This window comes from Schistocerca cancellata, chromosome 8 (assembly GCF_023864275.1).
Source record: "Schistocerca cancellata isolate TAMUIC-IGC-003103 chromosome 8, iqSchCanc2.1, whole genome shotgun sequence".
Taxonomy (NCBI): Eukaryota; Metazoa; Arthropoda; class Insecta; order Orthoptera; family Acrididae; genus Schistocerca; species Schistocerca cancellata.
The window spans coordinates 224,939,786-224,961,844 of NC_064633.1; the positions used below are offsets into that span (position 1 = coordinate 224,939,786).

General features: G+C 42.8%; 1 protein-coding gene across 1 annotated transcript in view; it reads left to right on the plus strand.

Moving 5' to 3' along the window:
- LOC126095750 (aldehyde dehydrogenase, mitochondrial) overlaps positions 1-22,059 on the plus strand; it is a 105,893-nt gene that overhangs the window by 79,005 nt on the left and 4,829 nt on the right. The window contains exons 7-9 of the mRNA XM_049910524.1: positions 7,374-7,511; positions 7,646-7,810; positions 7,900-8,057. Coding sequence (XP_049766481.1) covers positions 7,374-7,511; positions 7,646-7,810; positions 7,900-8,057 — 461 coding nt within the window. The remainder of the gene's footprint in view (positions 1-7,373; positions 7,512-7,645; positions 7,811-7,899; positions 8,058-22,059) is intronic.

Here is a 22,059-nt window from a genome sequence, read left to right on the forward strand (position 1 = left end):
CTACTCTGCAATTCACATTTAAGTGCTTGGCAGAGGGTTCGTCGAACCACAATCATACTCTCTCTCTCTACCATTCCACTCCCGAACAGCATGCGGGAAAAACGAACACCTAAACCTTTCTGTTCGAGCTCTGATTTCTCTTATTTTATTTTGATGATCATTCCTACCTATGTAGGTTGGACTCAACAAAATATTTTCGCATTCAGAAGAGAAAGTTGGTGACTGAAATTTTGTAAATAGATCTCGCCGCAACGGAAAACGTCTTTGCTGTAATGACTTCCATCCCAATTCGCATATCATATCTGCCACACACTCTCTCCCCTACTACGTGATAATACAAAACGAGCTGCCCTTTTTTGCACCCTTTCGATGTCCTCCGTCAATCCCACCTGGTAAGAAGGATCCCACACCACGCAGCAATATTCTAACAGAGGATGAACGAGTGTAGTGTAAGCTGTCTCTTTAGTGGACTCGTTGCATCTTCTAAGTGTCCTGCCAATGAAACGCAACCTTTGGCTTGCCTTCCCCTCAATATTATCTATGTGGTCTTTTCAACTAAAGTTGTTCGTAATTTCCTGGTACTTCGTTGAATTGACAGCCTTGAGAATTGTACTATTTATCGAGTAATCGAATTCCAACAGATTTCTTTTGGAACTCATGTGGATCACCTCACACTTTTCATTATTTGGTGTCAACTGCCACCTGCCACACCATACAGCAATCTTTTCTAAATCGCTTTGCAACTGATACTGGTCTTCGGATGACCTTACTAGACGGTAAATTACAGCATCATCTGCAAACAACCTAAGAGAACTGCTCAGATTGTCACCCAGATCATTTATATAGATCAGGAACAGCAGAGGTCCCAGGACACTTCCCTGGGGAACACCTGATATCACTTCAGTTTTACTCGATGATTTGCCATCTATTACTACGAACTGCGACCTTCCTGACAGGAAATCACGAATCCAGTCGCACAACTGAAACGATACCCCATAGGCCCGCAGCTTGATTAGAAGTCGCTTGTGAGGAACGGTGTCAAAAGCTTTCCGGAAATCTAGAAATACGGAATCAACTTGAGATCCCCTGTCGATAGCGGCCATTACTTCTTGCGAATAAAGAGCTAGCTGCGTTGCACAAGAATGATGTTTTCTGAAACCATGCTGATTACGTATCAATAGATCGTTCCCTTCGAGGTGATTCATAATGTTTGAATACAGTATATGCTCCAAAACCCTACTGCAAACAGACATCAATGATATAGGTCTGTAGTTAGATGGATTACTCCTACTACCCTTCTTAAACACTGGTGCGACCTGCGCAATTTTCCAATCTGCAGGTACAGATCTATCGGTGAGCGAGCAGTTGTATACGAGTGCTAAGTAGGGAGCTATTGTATCAGCGTAATCTGAAAGAAACCTAATCGGTATACAATCTGGACCTGAAGACTTGCCCGTATCAAGCGATTCGAGTTGCTTCGCAACCCCTAAGGTATCTACTTCTAAGAAACTCATGCTAGCAGCTGTTCGCGTTTCAAATTCTGGAATATTCCATTCATCTTCCCTGGCGAAGGAATTTCGGAAAACTGCGTTCAATAAATCCGCTTTAGCGGCACAGTCGTCGGTAACAGTACCATCGGCACTGCGCAGCGAAGGTATCGACTGCGTCTTGTCACTTGTATACTTTACATATGACCAGATTTTCTTCGGATTTTCTACCAAATTTCGAGACAATGTTTCGTTGTGGAACCTATTATAGGCATCTCGCATTGAAGTCTGTGCCAAATTTCGTGCGTCTGTAAAGTTTAGCCAATCTTCAGGATTGCGCGTTCTTCTGAACTTCGCATGCTTTTTCCGTTGCCTCTGCAACAGCGTTCGGACCTGTTTTGTGTACCATGGGGGATCAGTTCTATCTCTTACCAATTTATGAATCTCTCAATTGCTGTTGCTACTATATCTTTGAATTTGAGCCACATCTCGTCTACCGTATTTACTCGAATCTAAGCCGCACTTTTTTTCCGGTTTTTGTAATCCAAAAAACCGCCTGCGGCTTAGAATCGAGTGCAAAGCAAGCGGAAGTTCTGAAAAATGTTGATAGGTGCCGCCACAACTATCTTCTGCCGTCGAATATATGTAGCGCTACATAGGCATCCTTTGTAGGCACAAAGATAAATACTGGCGCCAAAACCTCTGCGTCAGTAAACAAAATTAAAAAAAAAAAAAAATTGGAAGACGAGCATTTTTCTCCGCCCGAGTTTCGACCACTGCATTTTCATACATTATCCAACGAAGTAAATACAAATTCCGTCTTGTTCATCTTCGAATTTCAATGTACTACGAAAATCCGACTGGTAATACTGGGATTTTTGTCAACATGGCCAACTCTACGTTCTGAATTTTTTCCTACCTGTGAGAAGAGATGGTTGCTAATAGGAACCTGATGAAATGTGAATCACATGCAGTATTCTCTTCACCACAAGAATAATACGAATATAAACATTTTGCCATGTATTCTTTCGTGTTTGCTTCTATCTCATTTAAATCCTGTCTGCCAAATAAACTACGAAACTAGAGTGAGACAACAGCAAACGCGGAAGAATATACGTATCGTGTCATGTTTATATTCGTATTACTCATGCCTAATAGTGATACAGTCAGAAATGAAGCACTGCAACTGACTAGATTTTTAAATCTAAGATGACTAATTTCTGTGCAGAATTTGATGTACTAAAGAAGCGGCCGCAAAGATTTTCAAACGGAGAAAAATTTTCGCCAAACTTTCGTTCAGAACATGTTATATCATACGCAGTCTATTATTTGGTTCTTGTTGATCATTATCAAAGAAAGCAGCAGTGTAAGTAACAACAAATAGCAGTCTCTTGCCATTGTTTCGCTAATGTGATGATTCCTCTCTTTTTTTAATTGTAGGCGGCGGTAGCGCGCACAAAAGCAAGCCATGCCGCGAGCAGCGACAGGCCGTAAACACGCACTATCAGAATGCGACAAACAATGCATGACACAGTATAGTAATGCATTTTCAGCTTACAGTGACTGACGTAAACACCTATAACATTGAAAACGGCACTTATCAGATCAAAGCAAAATAAGCAATCGATTCAAACCAGACGAAGCATGTGAAAAAGGAAGGGTATCCGTATAAATACGGACGGAGCGCCTGACGCATAGCAATGGCTACCTGGTGAAGCTTAACTGCTAAGCTTTCGACTCGAACCAAACTACTGTAACTGTATCATCATTCATTCGACCTAAATTGTGTCTCATATTACAATGGACCAACTTTGTTTCGATTTGGAGATGCGGCCTAAAACTTTTCTCTCCCCTTGAATTTCGAGTCTCAAATTTCAGGTGCGGCTTAGATTTGGGAATTTTTTTTTCCCTTATTTCAAGTCTCATATTTCAGGAGCGGCTTAGATTCGAGTGCGGCTTAGATTCGAGTAAATACGGTACATTTGCATAGTCAGTTCGGAAGGAATGGAGATTGTCTCTTAGGAAGGCTTCTAGTGACACTTTATCCGCTTTTTAAATAAAATTATTTTGCGCTTGTTTCTGGTGGATTTGGAAGAAACGGTATTGAGCCTAGCTACAACGACCTAATCCCTGTATCAGTCATGATGCTCTCTATTAGCTCTGGATTGTTTGTGGCTAAGAGGTAAAGTGTGTTTTCGGAACAATTTACAATTCGCGTGGGTTCATGGACTAACTGCTCGAAATAATTTTCGGAGAAAGCATTTAGGACAATCTCGGAAGATGTTTCGTGCCCACCACCGGTTTTGAACAAGTATTTTTGCCAACATATCAAGGGAAGGTTGAAGTCCCCACCAACTATAACCGTATGAGTGGGGTATTTATTTGTTAAGAGATTCAAATTTTCTCTGAACTGTTTCGCAACTATATCATCGGAGTCTGGGGGTCGGTAGAAGGAGCCAATTATTAACTTAGTTCGGGTGTTAAGTATAACCTCCACCCATACCAATTCGCACGGAGTATCTACTTCGACTTCACTTCAAGATAAACCACTACTGACAGACACAAACACTCCACCACCAATTCTACCTAATCTATCTTTCCTGAACACCGTCTGAGACTTCGTAAAAATTTCTGCAGAACTTATTTCAGGCTTTAGCCAGCTTTCTGTACCTATAACGATTTCAGCTTCTGTGCTTCTATTAGCACTTGAAGCTCAGGGACTTTCCCAGCACAACTACAACAATTTACGACTACAATTCCGACTGTTCCTTGATCCAAGCACGTCCTTTATTTGCCATGCACCCTTTGAGATTGCAGCCCACCCCGTACTTTCCCAATGCCTTCTAACCTAAAAAACCGCCCAGTCCACGCCACACAGCCTCCGCTACCCGTGTAGCCGCCAGCTGAGTGTAGTGAACTCCTGACCTATTCAGCGGAACTCGAAACCCCACCACCCTATGGCGCAGCGCAAGTCAAGGAATCTGCAGCCAACACGGTCGCAAAACCATCTGAGCCTCTGATTCAGACCCTCCACCCAGCTCTGCACCAAAGGGCCGCATTCGGTTCTGTCAACGATGCTGCAGTTGGTGAGCTCTGCCTTCATCTTGTAAGCAAGACCGGCAGCCTTCACCAAATCAGATAGCCGCTGGAATCCAGAGAGAATTTCCTCAGATCCAAAGCGACACATGTCATTAGTGCCGACATGTGCCACCACCTGTGCCACCACCTGTGCTCTTCATGGCATCTGGAAGGACCCTTTCCACATCAGGAATGACTCCACCCAGAATGCACACAGTCCACACTGGATTTCTTCCCCTCCTTAGCCGCCATATCCCTAAGGGGCCCCATTACGCACCTAACATTGGAGCTCCCAACTACCAATAAACCCACCCTCTGTGATTGCCCAGACCTTGAAGACTGAGAATCATCCTCTGAAACAGGACAGGCAGCTGCATCTGGCTCAGCCAGAGACAGTGCCTGAAACCTGTTTGTCAGACGCACCAGGGAGGCTTTCTGATCAGCCGCCGGGGACGTCTTTCGCTGCCTGCCACGCCTTGGAACGACCTCCCAATCAACCACAGGCGAGGGCTCAGCCCCACTGCGGGCAGCAACCAGGGCAACCACAGCGGCAGACCGATCTGGGGACAGACGGGACAAGGTTGACATCCCCGTGATACCCAAGTCCGGCCCCCCACGGTGGTGCCAATTGGCAACAGCCTCACGCTGCGCGACCGAAGTCAGCGCCGCTTGCAGCTGAGAGCGAAGGGATGCCAACTCAGCCCTCATCCGAACACAGCAATCACAGTCCCTGTCCATTCTAATCGATGTTGAACAACAGTTACTGAAACGTGAGTCAGTGCCTAGATAACGCAAGGGAAACATGCAAAGAATGTATTAACTAACCTGTACAAATGCCTAACGACTGCGCTACAATCTGCCTGAATTTACAGTTACAGTAATTAAAACTCGAAATTGCACCTCCTATACGAAACTCTCACGCAATTTAAGTAAGAATCTACGAAGTAAACACTAAAGCGCGATGCTACAACTCTCAAATACTATAATACGCCCGAAATTTATTAATTAAACAATGCAAGTACCCAAAAACAATGCAAAGAAATTAAGAATTGAACTATGTAACAAATAAGTAAGCTGGGGTATACGACGTGCTGCTGCAGCTGCTTATCCAACGGCGGCAGGGAGCATGCTGAAGATAATGCCTAAACAATGTTCTTCACTTCAATGATTGCTTCACAGCCTGCACCATCTGGATCCTTCCCATCAGCACAAGCTTTTCTGAATTGCATAGGTAGGAACTTTATCTGCAATATATCCTATGTTCCCATAAACATGTCCAGCTGGTCTCAACTTTCATTTGTCCCAGCCCTTCACCCACCTTTCCGCTTCCCTGTCCCACTGCAGCACAACAGTCTTCTATTCCACCGACATACCCACAAGTTTCTTTCCCCTTCGGTACTTCTCTTCTTTACCTGCCCCCCCCCCCCCCCCCCTCAAATAAATCGAACCTTTGTGCTGCACTTAGCAGTCCTACTCTGTCCCAACCACACCAACCACATCCCTGCTGCAAGCTCCCATGAACAGCACTGCACATTTTCCCAACCCACCCTTCTATCCCTCCTGCTCCCCATCAAATTCGCAACTATACCATCGCCAGCCACAGATTCCCCCCCCCCCTCTCCCCGCACGTGTGCATGGGCTCGAATGCGTGCGCAAGTAGTCTTTTGTCATTAACAGTCATATTTCAGACCCATATTTATTTCCTTCAAAGAAATAATACCAGTTTCATTATGGACAATTTGTGGTAACACACAATTGATAATTTTGTGTTGATACAGAGAAGGTAAGAAGACAGGAAAACATTTGAGAGTGATTTCTGGAAACTAAAAAGAGGAAACTGGTGTGCATAAGAAAATTGTAATTTTACATGAGCACTCAGCTAGTGTAAGGCACAATGAAAAAAATGAGCTGTATGTTTATGGTATAGACAACTGATGTTGTGAGGTAAGGGCCGAGACATTCGGTATAATATTGTTGGAAGTTGTTGTTGTCTCCCTTAACAACAAAACTGTTTTTGTGACTGTATGATGGGACGGAAGTCCCATTAAAAATATTCATGCTTTGTGCCTGTCACTCATTTCAAACATTATAGTGTAGTGGTTAGTTGTTTTGATTTGAAAGAAAGTAACAGTTTCATTCAAGTAGTTGTGTAAAATAACTCTCCAAACTATTTGTGGATACCAAGGAAGTGAGACTTCTAATTATTGATGATTCCATGTGTTTCACAATTAAATTCAGCATGTGGTTAATACACCCTTATCTTCCTTCTGATGTGTGAAATAGCTCACCCGACCTCTTTTGGACTCATTCACAGTTTAGTGTCTAGACAAAACTATAGTCACATTTGTAATTTTTCACGTAAATCAAACTTTGCCAGACACAGCAGAAAAGAAAGGTGGTGAGTCACCTATGGATTTAATCACAACCTATTCTATTGCTAAGCTGACAATGAACAAACAGAACAGCAAAGCATTGTATACCTGAGTGTATGCTGTTTGTTACTGCTGTAAAAATAACATTGTAAGTTGTCAGATTCACCAAAAACACAGGGTACTACTTGGAATAAGACAGTAAATAACTTAGCCACCTTGCTAGTTTTATTCCTGAAGTGGTCGTATGGACTTCTTTTCGTGTTTGATGTTCGAAGATATGCAGATTAACATGCACCCACAAATGTTATTCTTACTATTGTAATCCACTTCCAGACAAAATCTCTAACGTATATAACTGAATATGCAATAAATACAAAAATTCTGAACGCGTGAAGCTTGCCACTAATAATGTTAAGTGTAATCTGTTTTGCAACAGGGACAATGTTGCTGTGCTGGCTCCAGAACTTTCATTGAAGATTCCATATATGACAAGTTTGTGGAGATGAGTGCAGAGAGGGCAAAGAAGCGTGCCACAGGAAATCCATTTGATATGTCTGTTGAATCAGGACCACTGGTATACAATTTTCGTAACTAAGAATAATTTCTTTTAAGTATTATTATGATAAATCTCTTGAACTATAATGGAGTATTTTCACAAAATTAAGTTCATTGGTTACAAATTATAAAATTACGTATTTTTTTCCTTAGATTGACAGTGACCAGTTCAATAAAGTTCTTGGCCTTATAAAGAAAGGTCAGAGTGAGGGAGCAAAAATGTTAGCCGGAGGTGGACGTCTGGGAGACAAAGGGTACTTTGTGCAGCCTACAGTATTTGCTGATGTTAAAGACAACATGACTATTGCAAAGGAAGAGGTAAAGTTGGTTGTGTAATATTAAAGGAAGGGTATTTTACAAACAGAAATGGAAATGAAATCGTCAAATTACTAAATTGACTTTTACAGATTTTTGGCCCAGTTCAGCAACTAATTAGATTCAAGAAATTAGATGAGCTGATTGAGAGAGCAAATAAGACTGACTATGGTTTGGCTGCTGCCATTTTCACGAAAGACATTGATAAAGCAAATTACCTGCTTCAAGGAATCAGGGCAGGAACTGTGTGGTAAGTGAATAAAATGCCTGTAATACTTCAAATTTATTTAAATAAATCATATGTGGGGTGTCTTGAAGGGAGGATATAAGATGAACATCAACAAAAGCAAAACGAGGATAATGGAATGTAGTCGAATTAAGTCAGGTGATGTTGAGGGTATTAGATTAGGAAACGAGACACTTAAAGTAGTAAAGGAGTTTTGCTATTTGGGGAGCAAAATAACTGATGATGGTCGAAGTAGAGAGGATATAAAATGTAGACTGGCAATGGCAAGGAAAGCGTTTCTGAAGAAGAGAAATTTGTTAACATCGAGTATAGATTTAAGTGTCAGGAAGTCATTTCTGAAAGTATTTGTATGGAGTGTAGCCATGTGTGGAAGTGAAACATGGACGGTAAATAGTTTGGACAAGAAGAGAATAGAAGCTTTCGAAATGTGGTGCTACAGAAGAATGCTGAAGATTAGATGGGTAGATCACGTAACTAATGAGGAAGTATTGAATAGGATTGGGGAGAAGAGAAGTTTGTGGCACAACTTGACCAGAAGAAGGGATCGGTTGGTAGGACATGTTCTGAGGCATCAAGGGATCACCAATTTAGTATTGGAGGGCAGCGTGGAGGGTAAAAATCGTAGGGGGAGACCAAGAGATGAATACACTAAGCAGATTCAGAAGGATGTAGGTTGCAGTAGGTACTGGGAGATGAAGAAGCTTGCACAGGATAGAGTAGCATGGAGAGCTGCATCAAACCAGTCTCAGGACTGAAGACCATAACAACAACATGTGCAACGAAGTCTTAATGTGTTCAGCATTTTTTATTGTGCTGTACTGCAAATGTGTTCCCCGATTTACAACAAACAATTAATGTACACAATCCTTTTTCCATATTTTCTTGATTGAGGTAGTAGTGAAGTTAAAAATTTCAGTGCCTCTTGTAGAAATACCCCAAAACCAATGTTCCATTCACCATTCCAGTTCGGGAAGTCGTCAGTTACAAAGGGATGCAAGTGTGCACAATGTTCACGTAGTCCATAATTGTCATTGTGCCTTTGATTACTACCACAGGTTCTATGGAAGTCCAGGTGAATGTCCCCCATAACATAATACTGACCCCACTGACCAGCTGGCATGTTTCATTTATCCATGGTCCATCAGAGAAGACATAGTGTCTGCTGCAATCGTAATTGATGATTTTGTTAGGCCAGTGTGGGAACATATTGGTTTCATGTGCTCCACAACCGCAGGTTAAAAAACTGTGCACTGAGTGGTGCATTCCAGAGCACTTCTGTCTGCACAAGCTTTTTACTGTCACACCTGCAGATTGCTGCCTATCCTGTTGTGAAGAGCTAGAAGCATCCAACAGTGTCAATATTTAACTTGTTGCCTACTCGTGGTTGCACTATCCATTACGTACTTCCCATATACTCTCAAGACAGTATTAAACAAATAGCCAACTAGCTTCAATGTTTCAGAGATGCTTGTTCCCTAGTGCCAGGCCATAACAAGCTGCCCTTTGTCAGAGCCACCTATGTCAGTGGGTTTCCCCATTTGTTGTCTGTATCTTTGCTGAAAGATTTTCATTTGTCTCTTGTCCACTTACATGCTTTCCTTAATGCATCATGTGCCTGTAATACCACCAGGTGGTAATTCAGTCTTGCTGTTGGCGTTGGTCGTAATGTTCTGGCTGACCAATGTATGTGCCCTCTTGATTGTTGAAACTGAAGGTGCAGTCAGCTTTGTAGGAGTATAGAGCACTAACTCTTTAGAAAAATCTAACATTAAACATACTCACAAAATAAAACTGATTGTAAGAGAGAGCCTTATCAAAGTGAAAAGTGGTAAAAAAAATTGAGTAACTGCTGGCATATATAAGCCTGACAGAGAGTGGAAGCAGGGTAGACGCAGTTGTCAACAGTCGCAGTTGGCGGTTGTGGTCACAAGTGTACACTAAACAGTTATCTAAAGCACACATCAAAAAATCTGCTCATATGACATATGTAAAACATGGTTATCATATGTTACCTTATCCACACTTGTCGTGGAATTTTGATCATGAACTTATCTTTCTTCATGCCATATGTTATGTTGAAGTTGACTGTCAGTAAGATAGACCACTCTCATTTCATTCTTAAGTAAAAAACCAAGAATCCTTTCAGACAGATTTTTCTGTTACTGGATACATGAAATATATTTTTTGTATTTTCCATCTATCATGTACATTGCTTGTCCACTCCTTAGTTTATTATGCTGGTTAATGATATCCTTTGCTTTGTAACTTAAGCCCCAGCTACTTGTTTTAATGCATTGTTTTTATGACTTTACTCACCCCAATTTGGAGGTAGACCTTGTATTATGTGCATCAGAGACCATAACTATGCCTACTTCGTACCTTACTGCAATTTGATATGTATATATACAAATGAATGATTGTTTTCGTGCCATATGCATTCCTATTCCCATACATCTGATAGTGACAAAACTTTGCCGAGTTGTTGTACACATGTCTGTGGGGTTTCTGAATTAGCAAATCAATTTTACAAACTACTGTAGTGGTTTCAATAAATGTATTTCATGTACTTTTATGGGCAGTTTGTTTTTTCAATGTTTGTGAGTGTACATGGGGACATAACTGAACTGAATTGAATAAAAGCGACAACATTTAGTTTCACATGGGAATTAAAAAGTGGTGGTGTTAGTGAATTCTGGATTGCCAGTTTACATTTGGTAATAGATATCACTTGCATTTTGTTTGTCATCAAAAAGCATTGCTTTTGCTGTCAAATCAGTTATGCCACCCAAGTGACAACTGACTGGTCAGTCCACTCCTTGAGCACAAAAGAAAAAAGCATCATGAGCTTCAGAAACAGAAAAGCAGTGAGAAGCAAGATTCACAAGAGTACACAATGCTTAATCCTGTTCATCTGAAACATTTGAGCAACAGAAAGCAAGACTGGATACTGTTAGAGTACACACTGCTTGATCCATACAAACACTGCATGCTGATCTACATTTTGATGCACCCCCTCACAAAGCTAATTATGATTACAGTCTTCATCCAAGTGTGGTGACTAGAAAAATGGATAAATAATGTATCAGTATTATGAAAAGGAAAGTTGCTACTCACAGTATACAGGAGATGCTGAGTCACAGATAGGCACAACAAAAAGACTCTCACAATTAAAGCTTTCGGCCATTAAGGCCTTCATCAAAAAACACACACACACACACACACACACACACACACGACTGTAGTCTCAGGCAACTGAAACCACACTGCGAGCAGCAGCACCAATGTGTGGTGGCAGCGGTGGCTGGGTGGGGGTAAGGAGGAGGGTGGGGAGGGGAGTGATGGACAGTGAAGTGCTGCAGGTTAGATGGAGGGCAGGGGAGAGGTGGGGGGGGGGGAGGAGAGGTAGCAGAAAAGAGGAAAAATAAAACGACTGGGTGTGATGGTGGAATGATGGCTGTGTAAACATAGGACATATTGCAGGGAAAGTTCCCACCTGTGCAATTCAGAAAAGCTGGTGTTGGTGGGAAGGATCCATATGGCACAGGCTGTGAAGCAGTCACTGAAATGAAGGATATCATGTTTGGCAGCGTGTTCAGCAACAGAGTGGTCCACTTATTTCTTGGCCACAGTTTGTCGGTGGCCATTCATGCAGAGAGACAACTTGTTGGTTGTCACGTCTACATAAAATGCAGCATAGTGGTTGCAGCTTAGCTAGTAGATAACATGACTGGTTTCACAGGTAGCCTTGCCTTTGATGGGATAGGTGATGTTAGTGACTGGACTGGAGTAGTTGGTGGTGGGAGGATGTATGGGACAGGTCTTGCTTCTAGGTCTGTTACAGGGGTATGAGCCATGAGGTAAGGGATTGGGAGCAGGGGTTGTGTAAGGATGGAAGAGTATATTTTGTAGATTGAGTAGATGGCAGAATACCACTGTGGGAGGGGGTGGGATGGGTAGTGGGCAGGACATTCTCATTTCAGGGGATGATGAGAGGTAATCGAAACCCTGGTAGCGAATGTAATTCAGTTGCTCCAGTCCTGGGTGGTACAGAGTTTTGTGCGGAATGTGCCTCTGTGGCTGGACAGAGGGACTTCGGGAGGTGGTGGGAGATGGGAAAGATAAGGCATGGGAGATTTGTTTTTGTACAAGGTTGGGAGGATAATTACGGTCAGTGAAGGCTTCAGTGAGCCCCTCAGTATATTTCGGGAGGGAGTGCTCATCACAACAGATGCGACGAGCATGGGTGGCTAGGCTGTACGGAAGGGTCTTCTTGGTATGGAATGGGTGACAGCTGTTGAAGTGAAGGGTATTGCTGGTGGTTAGTAGATTTGATATGGACAGAGGTACTGATGTAGCCATCTTTGAGGTGGCTTGTAGGGTTGAGTAGGACCAGTTGAAGCCAATGGGTAACAAGTTGTTGAGATTCTGGAAGAATGTGGATAGGGTGTCCTCACCTTCGATCCAGATAGCAAAGATGTCGTCAATGAATCTGAAGTAGGTGAAGGGGTTTAGGATTCTAGGTTTTTAGGAAGGATTCCTCTAGGTGGCCCATGAATAGGTTGGCATAGGATGGTGCCATGTGGGTGCCCTTAGCCATACCTCGGATTTGTTTGTAGGCAATGCCTTCAAAGGAGAAGTAATTGTGAGTGGTCATGGCAATTAGGAAGGATGTTGTTGGTTTGGAATCCGTGGGTCATTGGGAAAGTTAGTGTTCAATAGTGGTAAGACCATGGGCATTAGGAATGGTAGTGCACAGGGAGATGACATCAGTAGTGATGGGCAGGGCACCATGGGGTAAAGGTATAGGAACTGTGGAGAGTCGGTGGAGGAAATGGTTGGTATCTTTTATGCAGGAGGATAGGTTCTGAGTAATAGGTTGAAGGTGTTTGTCTAAGAGAGCAGAGGTTCTCTCTGTGGGGGTGCAGTAACCGGCCACAATGGGGCATCCTGGTTGGTTAGGTTTATGGGCTTTAGGAAGCATGTAGAAAGTAGAAGTGCGGGGAGTGACAGGGGTGAGTAGAGAGATGGATTCCAGTGAGAGGTTCTGGGATGGGCCTAAGGATTTGGATAGTGACTGGAGATCCTGCTGGATTTCTGGAATAGGGTCACTGTGGCAAGGTTTGTAGGTTTTCCTTTTTCCCATGCGCCATTCAAGAGTGGAATGGTAAAGAAGTAGTATGAAAATGGTTCGATGAACCCTCTGCCAAGCACTTCAGTGTGAATTGCAGAGTAACCATGTAGATGTAGATGTGGAAGTATCTGACAACTGGTGAAGTCCTTTTGCCAGGTATTCCTTGCGGTTCAAAGCAACAGTTACGGAGCCTTTGTGTGCAGGTGGGATTATAAGGTCGGGATCTCTTTTTAGATGATGGACTGTGGTTCCTTCTGCAGATGTAAGGTTAGTTTGCGTGTTGAGGAATTTGGAGAATGATGGTGAGGCAAGGTTTGAGATTAAGAAATTTCTTAAAGTTAACAGGGGGTGATTTGGGGGCAGTGTGGGTGAATCACGGTTGGATGGAGGAGTGAACTGAGGTAGGCAAGGTTCAATATTGATCTTTGGTTGAGTCTGACTGGTAGGGTTTGGTGGCGAAAAAGTGTTTACACTGTAGGGACTGGTAGAAGAAGAGAAGGTCTTTAACAAGTCCTGCATGATTGAATTTGAGTGTGGAACAAAAGGTGAGGCCTTTGGAAAGGACTGATATTTATGTGGAGCTAAGGCATCTGGAGGGAAAGTTCATGACTGTGTTGTGGGTCTGTTTAGGTTCTGGAGTCTGTGTGGTGGTGAGAGAGAGAGTTTTGGAGGGTGGGGTAAGTGCAGTAGGTCTGAGAGACAGGGTTTGTCAGCTATGAGGGGAGGTGGTAGGCAGTGGTACTCCAAGGCAGGGGGTTCCAGTAATTTGGGTGGGTTCCAGTAATTTGGGATTGCATAGCAGGAGAATTTTGTGGATGGAGAGAAGGTACGGCAAGGAGGTTTGGGCTTGGTTGGTAGGGTTTTGCAGGATTATGTTGGTGAGGGCTAAGGATTGGTGGGATATGAACAGGTGGAGCTCATTATGGGAGGGGTGGCAGCCAGAGATGGGTAATTTGATGGTAAGACCATTAGGGGGGATTTCATGAGTCAAGCAACAACGCAGGAACAGTATGTGGGACTGGGATCTGGCTAGGGGTAAGAAAACTTTTCTGTATTGGTGCAGATGGAAGGAGCAAGGAACCATTATGGTGGAAAAAATGTGAAACATTACATAAATAATGTAGAATTATGTCCAAAAAGTTTCACAAAAATATACCCAAATGCACTTGAAAATTCACGAAAAGGATAAATTGGATGCAAAAGGGGGAAACAAGATGAAATCTGAGGAAGTCAACAATAGCGAAAGGTACGGATATATATATATATATATATATATATATCTCTGTGTGTGTACCTGTCCCTTTTTCCCCCTAAGGTAAGTCTTTCCGCTCCCGGGATTGGAATGACTCCTTTCCCTCTACCTTAAAATCGACATCCTTTCATCTTTCCCTCTCCTTCCCTCTTTCCTGATGAAGCAACCGTGGGTTGCGAAAGCTTGAATTCTGTGTGTGTTTGTGTTTGTTAGTGTCTCTTATCAACATACCACCGCTTTCGTTTAGTAAGTTACATCATCTTTGTTTTATATTACCGTGGGTAGCAGGTCTGAGGGTGGATAATTGTGAAGGAGGGGGACAGCAGATGTGACTGAATGAGGTGGAATTAGTGGGTGCGAACTGGGATAGAAAGGAGAACGAGTTAGGGGTGGGGAGGAGTTCATAGGATGAGATACAAGATCGTGTGGCTCCAGAAAGGTGCGGGAGTTAATGTGCAAAAATGCTGGAAATGACGCAGGGAGAGTGATCAGTTTAAAAGTGTAGGATTAATTATATCGGTGGGAGTAATGTGGGACACAAGATGCTGCACCAACAATCCGCGTGGTTTTGTAGCCGTCTATTTTGTGCAGCCGAGACAGTTGATACAATGTGGCTCGCAAGTAGAGCATGCAGTGCAGTTTGTAAGGTGACTAGAGAAACACAGGAAAGAAGAGAAAGTACGATGGACATTGAGTATAGTGAGGCAAAAGAAAATAGTGACAAAGGAAAACAGCACTGGGTTAGGATTGAAGAAAAGGTGTCAGGCAAAATTCGAACAATGGAAAATCCAGGAAGGAATGCAACAGTATTGAAAAGGAAAGTTGCTACTCACCATATAGCGGAGATGCTGAGTCGCAGATAGGCCCTTCAAAAAGACTCTCACGATTAAAGCTTCCGGTCGTTAAGGTCTTCGTCTCCACACACACACACACACACACACACACACACACACACACACACACACACACACACGTGCAATTCACACATCATGTGAGTATTTTAGTGCCGTCAGATTTAAGAATTAAATGTGTGTGGGTTGAAAGGTGGAACTAGCAGAACTACATTCACCAACAGAATTGCATTTTTGTGCAAGTACAACTCATTTTTAAATGACATTATGCAAGTACAACTCGTGCAAAAATTGTGTGACAACATTGAAAGTGCAAAGGTAAATTAATCATTGTGCAGGATCACTACTACCTACCACTGCTGGGTGCAAGCCACAAATTTCTCCAGATTTATTTCGTGGGAAACATTGATGAACAAATCAGTCAAAACTGTTGATTCATAATGGGCACTAAACAAGAAATTGTCACTGCACTACAGATGTTATTCAATCAACACATTGAATTAATTTAATTGTTCAGAACTGCTCTTGAACAGTTGGCACTGATGTTACAAAGTTGTAATTAGAGCAGACTAAACACCTGTCAGCCAACACAAAAGATGGTACAATGCACCAACAGTTCACGAAGTAGCAATAGTTCTAGTTGGTGAGAGTTTAACTCAGGTGATAAAAACTAATCACTTACGTGGCTGATTGCAATGTCAGTTTTATTTTGGCAAGGAGAAGATGGCTATCATTTCAGCATCAGATTGAGAAATCGACAAACAGATGATGAAATAAATAAGAAAGGTAGTGTTACATCGATTAAAGATTAATGAAAATGCTGAAAATTGTATCTTGAAATGTCAACAATCGTTCCATCAATACGCCATTGATATGGATGCAGAAATCTAAACTGAACAGCTCCACTGCATTCAATGAAATCCAACCAAGTTGCGTTTTGAAGAGTACATTCATTTATGTAATGCAGTTGTTAACGATGGTAGATGGGTTCCAATGAATTGGAAAAAATAGTCATACTACAAGCTACATTTACAGGGTGTCCATAGCACAAATACACACAATATTCAGTGACATTCAAGGGCATGTGACTGCCCACAAGTTGTTGTTGTATTCCCACGCACTCCTGCTTGGGAGGAAATAAAAGGAAGTTTGTTAACTGGATAATCATCGTCAGTTTGTCCTGATATTTCTGTGTGCATATGTTCAAACAAAAATTGAAATCTTTAATGGATTTTACTGTCAAGCATCATGTTTTTGGAGAGAGGCACTGCTAATTTAGTTCACTGAGTGCCAAAAGAGAGGATTGTCACATGTAGGCATTTTGATTTGGTTGATTAATAGTCCTTACAGCAGGAATACTAGATGTTGACATTGATACAGACTTATTTGAAGTTGTCACCGGGATGAGAAATGCACTAAACAGTATCCAAGAAACTATCTTCCCAAGTCTACCATTGGCCATGAACTGAAGATGGCAACAAATATATTACTTTCAAAAGTACAAAACAGTGATGGTGAAACTGCTAATTGTTTTGTTACACCTTATTCCCCATTACTCTCAAATGTACAAAAGACACATAAATGTCAAGTATTGGGATTCTGTGAAATCTGTCAAATGTATTTGCAAATATGTCATCAAAGGAAGCAATATAGCAGTTTTTGGAGTGCAAGCAATGTAGAAGTATTTTCGAGTGGGAAATAAAACAGCAGCCATCAATGAAATAGACTAATCTATCAAGTGGAACATTACATTACTAGCAATGAACACCCCTTGGGTGTACATTGCTATGGCAGCACCTCTGTATTTTCGAGTGGGAAATAAAACAGCAGCCATCAATGAAATAGACTAATCTATCAAGTGGGACATTACATTACTAGCAATGAACACCCCTTGGGTGTACGTTGCTAGGACAGCGCCTCTTTCCTTTCTGTGCTGCACGCCTATCCTCTATTCTTTTCACCCTCCCTTGGTAAACATACCTTGGATATTTTTGAGAATGCGTGTTGCAGTTTAGATAGCCCAGCTTTGGAACAGTGCCTCATTTATTTTTCTTTCATTCTCCTTCCCTTCCTCTGCTTGAGTGTTTGAGGTTTCTCATTGTTTCTTCTTGCTCCCTGTGTGCTCATGAAGGCCGGCCCACATGTTTGATATGTAAGAGGTGGCTTTGTAACAAGTAATTCCTAGCCTTGGATTGACAGTTGGAGTTCGCACGTACTCCCTAGTACAGGCCAGGCCCAGGGACAGGTTGAGCTGTTACCTTCCAAATTGCCAATTTGTCTCTCTGTCAGGAGTTTGGGAGGTGTGAACAGCACCTAAAGTGGGCACTATCAAAGACACTGGCAATCGTGGTTCTTCCTCCCACAATGACCCAATCGCCATCTTGGTCTACATCAACCTAACGTAAATGGAATGGGCTAAAGATTCAAAAGACTCTCCCAGCTGCACCTCAGTTCCTCTCGGTATCACATACCGAAGAAGGTTAGTACATTGCTACAGTTAATCCATTTGTTATTCAAAAAGGTTGTGATGCATTAAATGCCCTGTGAAATCATGCTCTCACTTAGGTAATGTTTGCTTCCCGAGACAAATTTTACTTTTAAGCCCAAGAACTACTTACACCTTCACTCCTCCACGGCTATCCCGTTCGTGTTGAGGCCCATCAAACACTGAATTCTTTGGTGGTGGTGTTTACGCTCTGCTACTTGATGATCTCACCAAGGGAGAAATCCAAATTTAACTCCCAGATCACAGCATCACTGCAGTCTGTCAAGTAATGAAAAAGATTGACATAACCTTAGTGCCTACAAACACTCTTTTTCTCACGCTTGATCGAGTAGTGCTTCCATCCAATATCAAATCAGGCTATGAAGTCGTCATGGTCTATACATTTCAAACATGATGTGTTTCTACAAGTGTCAGCATTTCAGCCACACTCGCATATCCTGTCAAAACATGGGCAAATGTGTTACTTGTGATTGGGGTGCTCACAATGGCAATTGCCAGTTTCCTCCTCCCTGCTGTATCAATTGTAATGGTGACCATGCCACCTCATCCCATGAATGACCCATGTATCTCGATGACCGGGCCCATTCAGGAGATCCGGGTGAAGGAATAGGTCCTTACCTTCTTGCTCGCAAGTTGTTGGCTAATTGAAAGCCCTGCATTGCACCATGTGACCTACGGTACTGGTCTTGCTATGCCTCATTCCGTGAAGAACGTCAGCACTCCAATTGTAAAATCACCTAGTATCACGATAGCATCCTCCTCCTCCTCCTCCTCCTCCTCCTCCTCCTCCTCCTCCTATGCACGACAAGCCACCAGATATTCGCCCCCAGGAGCAAAATCACCTGCTGCAAAACTTGCAAGCCAGAAAGAACAAAAGGAATACTCCTGTTAAGACTTTCTATGTCCCTCCAACCAACAACTGTCTGTGTCTTCTTGTGCCAACCAAAAAGGCTTAAGAAGTTGAATAAAGGCACACAGTATTCTCCTTCCCTGACTTGGAGATTCTCTATGGTGTCATCGTGATACCCTCTCCTGGCTGATGCCAGTTTCACTAGTGCCAACTGCCTGTCATTGTTCTACCCTGGAATTTCTAGGTTAACCTAGAAAGATTGCTGAGACCACTGTAGATTTCATGGAACAGAATCCTGCAGCTTCTGTGCCCTGTAGCAGCGAATCTTCGAAGGCTGCCGCCTGGCAGCCAGCGAGGTGACTACTCTGTATTTGTTCCCTCCTCCCCAGTCCCCATTATTACTCTTCTCCACAAGAACATTCATGCCATTGGATCCAACAAGGAGGAATTACAGCTGCTTTTGGAATCAGTGTCTGGTTATTTTATACCTCCAACAAACAAAATTGGGTGCTTTTGACCACTTTGATCTCTCACGTTTCCTTCCTGTACATTTTGACCTCCATCCTGAGGATGACATTCTACCTCATGGGGTAGGCCTGCAGCTCATTCTGCAGCCAAACTGTCTTGCTAAACAGCTGGTTGGAAGCTATCGCAGTCTTGCATTTCTCTTCCTCTCACCATCTTTTCTCTTTGTAACGTCTGCATCCCTCCAACATTTTCTGTCAATAGGGTGGACTTACTCTAGCTTATTGGTAAGCTCCTTCACCCCTTTTTACTCTTTGGTGATTGTAATGTGCACCATCCCATTTGGAGCTCTTAAAGAACCTGTCTAAGAGGTGCTCTCTTGTCTGACCTCAATCAACTAAACCTCATCTTTCTTAACATTGGTGCACCCACATTCCTTTCAGACTCCATGCATATCTATTCCCATTTGGATCTATTGTTCTGAACATCAGAGCTTGCTTGTTATCTCAAGTGGGCAGTTCTCTCTGACACATACTCAAGTGACCATTTTCTGTACACTCTCTGTTTTCTGACTCTTACCCCACCCATGTGTAAAACCAACTGGCCAGTTTCTAAGGCCAACTGGACGCTTTACTCCTCCCTGCCGACCTTTGATGAACATTATTTCCCCAGTTGTGATGACCAGGTTGACTACCTTACGAACATCATCCTTACTTCTGCAGAACATTCCATACCTTGCACTTCATAGTTACCGCTTTGTGTCTTAATCCCCTGGTGGACTGAGGGATGCCGTGACATGATTCGCACATGGAGATGTTCTCTCCATGTTTTTGACAATCATAATACAGCGGTAAATGGAATTCGTTATAAACTGTTGCACACACAGTGCTGTCGCATTCTTTGGGTTAACAAAAAGCAAGCTGGATTTAATTTAAGAGTTCTTTTAACAGTTTCACTCCCTCCCCACTGAGTGGGGGCAGCCTCTGTTGGCTCTCTGGGACAAAGGTCCATTCCCCAATTTCCGGTTTTACTGTAGCAGATGCTGTCATCGTATCCCTACTGCTACCTCCAACACCTTAGGCTGCTATTTGTGGAGATTTGTAGCTCCAACCACCATCACCCCCCCCCCCTCCCACAGTAACGAGTACAAGCAGGGCAGACTGTCATTCAACAGTTAGAACTGTGTATACTTAATCAATGGAACCACACTACACATAAACGCCTTTGAACAATACTAACATAGCTTTATTGATCACAGCCACAGGAGACAGCAAAGAATACATGGCTTGCTCGATAATTCCAACCTTGCAGTTGAAAATAACTCAACATGCAGGGAACAAAAACATCAGAGTTATCTTTTAACTATGCGTGAACTACCAGCATGGAAGATACAAAATAATAAAAAAGCACAATCGGAGGACAACAAAAACAACAAACACACATAAAACACAACCTCTGGTGGCTTCTGTGAAATGGTTGATGGCACGATTGTTTCTAAACATCCACAGATGAAGCACGCAATAAACACTATGTAACTGCGCGATGTCGCCACATCAGCTCCCATTTTGGAAGTGGAGCATTGTACCAAGTAGTGAGCTGGAAAGTGGATGCAGTGATTGGATCTTCAGGTATACGTTGGTAGGTCCACTGCTGTTTCAATCTGTGCTGGCAGCTACAAAGGTGGTGATGAGGCAGCTGTTGGGTGAAGCCGTAGTCTTGGAAGTTCTGGCATTGCTGCTTTTTGGAAGACATTAGCCAGTTTAACCCTGTCAATAGACACAGTGGTCGCCTTTCTGTTGATTGAAATGTCAGTTGTCTTATCTCTCCTTGCAACTACAAGGTAGGGTCCTGAGTTTGGTGGCTGCAATGACGGTTTGATGCCTTTCATGCATAGCATGACGTGTGAACATGTTTTAAAGTCTTGATTCATGAAAGTGGTAGCTGTACTATGTCTGTGAGGCTGGTGTGGGCGAATTTGGGCCACATGATCTCGCAGTTGGCATAGTTGCCTTAAGTTAGCAATGCCATCTCTCGATCGTCCCATTACTGGCTGGGCGATAACGCGTCATTTTGTGGTGAGTTGTGCTGCAAAATTTCACATCTTGTCTGAGCAGCTTGGATTCAAATCGCCATCCCCTATCTGTCATGATAGGCATGGATAGCCAAAGCATGACACCCAATATGACACAAAAGTGACAGCCAGAGTTTCTGCCATAACAGTCTATCGTTATAAGTATGTAACATCGGCCATCAGGTGGTGGCAATGGACCAACGACGTTGATATGGACATGACTGAAAAGGGCGGTCGTGATTGGAAATTTCCCTATCAGTGCTTGCATGTGGTGGTGTGTCTTGCGTCTTTGGCATTTAAGACAACACCTTGCCCAGTTAAGGCAGTCTTTCTGTATACCCGGCCACACGTAACTATTCGTCACTAGGCTGGTTGTCAGTTGAATACCTGGGTGGAACAAGTCATGAAGCATACTTAAGCCATTCATTCTGAAGGCAATTGTTAGGAACGGCCATGGTTTTGATGTGTTAAAGTCACAGTACAGCCGGACATTACTCCCTGGAATTTTGGTAAGTTGCAGATCCAATGGTAATGGTCCTGCTGATAACATTCCTTGTAGTTCTTGATCTGATTGTTGAGCAGTGGCAAGTTTGGTGTAATCAATCATGCTAGTAATGCTTCTGACCTGAGACAGATAATCGACTGCCACATTGTCGATGTCAGAGATGTGCCAGACGTCCATACTGAACTGTGAGATGAACATTAGCTGATTGTGTTGCCTAGGTGAATAGTTTGTGTTGTTCTGGCGAAAGACATAAGTTAATGATTTGTGATTGGTGTAGGTAACGAAGTCTCTAGCTTCTGGTTGAGATCTGAAGTATATAAACAGCCAAAAGTTCTCTGCCATAAGTGCTCCACAAGGTGCAGTAGGCTAAGGGT